This window comes from Staurois parvus, unplaced genomic scaffold (genome assembly GCF_062004578.1).
Source record: "Staurois parvus isolate SC_StPar_1 unplaced genomic scaffold, SC_StPar_1.0 ptg001432l, whole genome shotgun sequence".
Lineage (NCBI taxonomy): Eukaryota > Metazoa > Chordata > Amphibia > Anura > Ranidae > Staurois > Staurois parvus.
The window spans coordinates 4807084-4813083 of record NW_028319228.1 but is presented as its reverse complement, the minus strand read 5'-3'; the positions used below and the strand labels follow the sequence as shown (position 1 = coordinate 4813083).

General features: G+C 39.2%; 1 protein-coding gene across 1 annotated transcript in view; it reads right to left on the bottom strand.

Moving 5' to 3' along the window:
• Positions 1-678: 678 nt before the first annotated feature.
• AOPEP (aminopeptidase O (putative)) overlaps positions 679-6000 on the bottom strand; it is a 597182-nt gene continuing 591860 nt past the window's right edge. Inside the window, exon 16 of the mRNA XM_089662129.1 lies at positions 679-1162. Within this exon, the coding sequence (XP_089518255.1) occupies positions 1022-1162 (141 nt within the window). The 3' untranslated portion in view covers positions 679-1021. The remainder of the gene's footprint in view (positions 1163-6000) is intronic.

The window sequence follows — 6000 nt, the reverse complement described above, 5'->3', positions numbered from 1 at the left end:
AAATGAAAATATTTTCTCATATATTTTTATTAACTATGCTGTCCAAAAAAGGTTAATGGGATTCATAACATCTGTGAATCTGAATGTGACAAGCTTTCGTTACCAGAAATCTTCCACTCGGAAAAACGGACTCCAAGTCTGTCAAATGTATTATTTCATTAGTGAAGTATCTAAACTATGTAGCACTACAGAAGACCTTCATACCAAACCAAATTGAATATGTGTTAAACTTGCATGTGCAAACACCAGCAAGGTTACCTCGGGGTATTCAAATATTGTGTAAGTGAAGGCCATTTCTAGAGCTTCATCTCACACAGAGATTTAGAAGAAGAGCCCGATAACATGATAGCCATGACTGATTCTGAGGATTTCAGGATTTATCTCCGATGACATATATATTGTTTAGTGTAATAAACTCTTTATGTGAGTAGAATTTAGGTAAATCTAATATGCAAACAGAAAACGTGCTTTGTGTCTTTAACTGGTGCTTTATTGTATGCCTACCTCACTGGGGCTTTTTTACACCTATAGAAAGCAGAATTCTTGTGTCTCTGAAAACCTGATGTGTTGCTTTAGGCAACAGATCCAGTTTTGTCCAACTTTTCATACTTTAGCCCCATCTAGATGTACTGTTTTTGAATTGTAAAAAGGAATGGAGATATTTAGGGACACAGTGCATATTTTTAAAGGTATTAAAATATATTTATTATTGCTTTAATATCTAGTGCATAGAAGGGTAAAAATCTTGGAAAAGACATTACATACACTCTTACTGGCTAGAAATAGCAGTATTTTCTCTCTGTACAGTAGAAACATGCCACATAGCCTGTACTGTTTCTACTCTAGCACCGAGGGATCACATGAATGTGCTGGAGGACAGGCTCCAAATATGGCCTTGTTCTAGAACAAGTAATCCACCCATAGTACAGCTCTTAATCCTATTCAGTTTAACTTGCATTAACATGACCACACTGAAAGCTTGGTCGTTTTATCACAGCACTGAACTATGGAAGTCAATCCATTAAAACAACATCTCTCCCACCACTTTTACACAGGATACATCCATTTGATCTCTGACAACAGCAAAGCATCTGTGTGCAAGTTCTTGCTGTCTGGCATCCTCGTTCAACATTAATTCTCCATAGAGATACACACCCATGGCCTGTGGAGAAGAAAAGAACAAATAAACACTTTTATTACAAGATGATCCTTTTGCTCAAACGCAGCTCCCATCCCATTCACACCCCATTATATCTTTATCCTTTATTACTCACTACTAGTGGTGACAAACTAGCTAATTTAGTGAAGCTTTCAACATTTACAAAGTTTCCTTAAACCTGTCCAAAACATACTGTTACACAGTGCAGTGTGTGCTGAACTGACAATAATACCATGTATTTATGCTTCTGAGTGTTGTGTCATGACACGTATGCAGTTGTATTATGTGGTAGTTATAGCAGTGTGTAATTAACTGTAGTGTGTGATGTTTTGTGTGCAAGTCGCAATCTATGTCCGGCCAAAATGTGGAGACTGTAGCTGAAGCTTTTGTTAGTTTACCAGCAAATATAGTTGACCTATGTGGTGTGCGGCCCTTAATTTTGCTATTGGGATTGTTCCATGGTGTGAGATGTGCTCCAAGAGGGGCTGGAACCCAGTCTGGGAGGAGAACAACAGAAGGTCGAACAGGAGGTGTATGAATGGTGCTATTTTGTTAGATTGGTTGCAATCTACAGTCAGGTCCATAAATATTGGGACATCGACACAATTCTAACATTTTTGGCTCTATACACCACCACAATGGATTTGAAATGAAACGAATAAGATGTGCTTTAACTGCAGACTGTCAGCTTTAATTTGAGGGTATTTACATCCAAATCAGGTGAACGGTGTAGGAATTACAACAGTTTGCATATGTGCCTCCCACTTGTTAAGGGACCAAAAGTAATGGGACATAATAATAATCATAAATCAAACTTTCACTTTTTAATACTTGGTTGCAAATCCTTTGCAGTCAATTACAGCCTGAAGTCTGGAACGCATAGACATCACCAGACGCTGGGTTTCATCCCTGGTGATGCTCTGCCAGGCCTCTACTGCAACTGTCTTCAGTTCCTGCTTGTTCTTGGGGCATTTTCCCTTCAGTTTTGTCTTCAGCAAGTGAAATGCATGCTCAATCGGATTCAGGTCAGGTGATTGACTTGGCCATTGCATAACATTCCACTTCTTTCCCTTAAAAAACTCTTTGGTTGCTTTTGCAGTATGCTTTGGGTCATTGTCCATCTGCACTGTGAAGCGGCGTCCAATGAGTTGTGAAGCATTTGGCTGAATATGAGCAGATAATATTCCCGAAACACTTCAGAATTCATCCTACTGCTTTTGTCAGCAGTCACATCATCAATAAATACAAGAGAACCAGTTCCATTGGCAGCCATACATGCCCACGCCATGACACTACCACCACCATGCTTCACTGATGAGGTGGTATGCTTAGGATCATGAGCAGTTCCTTTCCTTCTCCATACTCTTCTCTTCCCATCACTCTGGTACAAGTTGATCTTGGTCTCATCTGTCCATAGGATGTTGTTCCAGAACTGTGAAGGCTTTTTTAGATGTCGTTTGGCAAACTCTAATCTGGCCTTCCTGTTTTTGAGGCTCACCAATGGTTTCCATCTTGTGGTGAACCCTCTGTATTCACTCTGGTGAAGTCTTCTCTTGATTGTTGACTTTGACACACATACACCTACCTCCTGGAGAGTGTTCTTGATCTGACCAACTGTTGTGAAGGGTGTTTTCTTCACCAGGGAAAGAATTCTTCGGTCATCCACCACAGTTGTTTTCCGTGGTCTTCCGGGTCTTTTGGTGTTGCTGAGCTCACCGATGCATTCCTTCTTTTTAAGAATGTTCCAAACAGTTGTTTTGGCCACGCCTAATGTTTTTGTTATCTCTCTGATGGGTTTGTTTTGTTTTTTCAGCCTAATGATGGCTTGCTTCAGTGATAGTGACAGCTCTGTGGATCTCCTCTTGAGAGTTGACAGCAACAGATTCCAAATGCAAATAGCACACTTGAAATGAACTCTGGACCTTATATCTGCTCATTGTAATTGGGATAATGAGGGAATAACACACACCTGGTCATGGAACAGCTGAAAAGCCAATTGTCCCATTACTTTTGGTCCCTTAACAAGTGGGAGGCACATATGCAAACTGTTGTAATTCCTACACCGTTCACCTGATTTGGATGTAAATACCCTCAAATTAAAGCTGTCAGTCTGCAGTTAAAGCACATCTTGTTAGTTTAATTTCAAATCCATTGTGGTGGTGTATAGAGCCAAAAATGTTAGAATTGTGTCGATGTCCCAATATTTATGGACCTGACTGTATGTGCTAGCTGCTGTGAATACATAAACCTATAAGAACACAGATAATGCCATTTCAAGTTTGTATTTAACCAAAATGTTTTTCTTTGGATAAATCCGGAAGAGATAAGTACACAACAGAATAGCCCTCTCTATTTGTCCTGGTGAGATGAGAAATCTAAAATTTTACAGACGTCACCAAACAAGTGATGAGGGTAAATATTCCAGTAAGGATACCTGTTTTGGTGTCAGCTTATAAGAGGGGAAATATCCCTAATTTGTACCTGTTGCAAAAGTGAAGGGAAATTCTCCCAAAGGGACACTGACAGCAACTATTAAACTGACAGGAGTGTTAAGCCCTCCCTAATCTATCCACAACTTAAACAAAAAAAAAACAGCTACAGCAGGTAAAATAAGTATTGAACATCTCACCATTTTTCTCGGTAAATATATTTCTAATGGTACCGATGACATTAAGAAACCAAAACAAATAAGTTCAGAAATTAAGTTATGTGCATTAAGATGGAATGACACAGGGAAAAATTATTGAACATGCTAACTGAAATTTATTTAATGTTTCGTACAAAATCCTTTGTTGGTAATGACAGCTTCTGGATGCCTCCTTTATGAAGAAACTAGTCGCATGCATTGCTCAGGTGTGATTTTGTCACATTCTTTTACACAGTCTTCAAACCTTGAAGGTTCCGTGGGTCTCTTCTATGAACTCTGGTATTTAGTTCTTTCCATAGATTTTCTATTGGTTTCAAGTCAGGTGGTTGGCTGGGCCATTTTAGCAGCTTTATCTTGTTTCTTTGAAACCAATTGAGAGTTTCCTTGGCTGTGTGTTTGCAATCATTGTCCTGCTGAAATGTCCATTCTCGTTTCATCTTCATCATCCTGGTAGACGGCAGCAAATTTTTATCAAGAATGTCTTGGTACATTTTTCCATTCATCCTTCCTTCGATGACATGAAGTTTGCCAGTACTGTATGCTGAAGAACAGCCCTACACCATGATGTTCCCACCTCCAGACTTCACTGCTGGTATGGTGTTTTTGGGGTGATGTGCAGTGCCATTTGACCTCCAAACATGGTGTGTATTATGGCATGCAAAGAGTTCAATTTTGGTCTCATCTGACCAGACTATATTTTCCCTGTATTTCACAGGCTTATCCAAATGCTGTGCAGCAAACTTTAAACAAGCTTCAAAATGCTTTTTCTTCAGCAATGGAGTCTTGCGTCGTGAGTGTGTATACAGGCCATGGAGGCTGAGAGCATTACTTTTTGTTTTCTTTGAAACAATTGTACCTGCTAAGTGGTCCTTGGCTCTTGGACAACTCTTCTGATAACTCTTTTCACTCCTCTGTCAGAAATCTGGTGAGAAGCACCTGGTCGTGGCTGGTTTTTGGTGAAATTATGTTCTTTCCAGTTCCAGATTATGGCCCCAACATTGCTCACTGGAACATTCAGACGTTTAGAAATCCTTCTGTAACCAATGTCATCAGTATGTTTTGAAATAATAAGGTTGCGAAGGTCTTGAGAGGGCTATTTGCTTTTACCCATCATGAGATGAGGTGCAACACGTTGGTAATGAGACACATTTTTATAGGCCACCATTTGAGGTGGAACCAGCTCATATTAATTTGCACTGACAAGGGGCAGGATTGCTTTCTACTTACTGATAGATTTCAGCCAGTGTCTTGGCTTTCCATGCCTTTTTGCACCTCCCTTTCTTCATGTGTTCAATACTTTTTCCTTGTGTCGTTGCATTTTCTTGCACATAATCTAATTTCTGAACTTATTTGTTTTGGTTTCTTTGTATGTAAGGATTGCATGGATTGTTTCCAACTGTTGTGAAAAGTTCATGTCAATAGCACCTAAATATATTTACTGAGAAAAATGGTGGCATGATCAATACTTATTTTGCCTGCTGTATATACACACTTTAATTCTGCAGTACATAAAGAACATTAACGCTTAAACTGGTTGTAAACCTCAGATATGAAATATGAACAAAGCATATCCCTCTATTGTGTGTACTTGTCTCTATCTAGAGCACCAAGTGTCATTTCTGCTGCTCTGTTTATCTTCTACCTACAAGAATCACTTCTGACAAGTGTTTCTGACACCACGAAAAAAAAAAGTGATGGGGAGCAACCTCTAGTTGATTGACAGCCTCAGCTCTGTTCCTGTGAGTTGTGTGGATGGGGGTGTGTCCCATCCCTCCAATCGGCTCTCAGAACTCTCTTCATTGAGCTCTGCAGTGTATAACTTCAGCTTCCTGACTCTTTTTTTCTGGACTATCAGACAAGCTTTATAAATTCTGGACTTTGAATGGATGTAGAGAAGAGAAGACTGCAAATAGACAGGTACAACTTATGTAAGGAGATTTGTTTCATCTGTGTATTATCTGAGGCCAGTGACTTCACTGGGTATTTGTAAGGGTTTACTACCTCTTTAAATGGTACTACAGTACAAATATAAAGCTGTAAACACAAATAAAATCAGTTATTTTTGCTTGATAATTCAAGAAAATTATTTAAAATAATAAAAACACAAACGTAAAAGTGTCCCTAGACATCAGATGATCCACTTATGTGTTGGCCTATGGGAATCTTTTGTCTTAACTACTGCCATAAAAGGCTA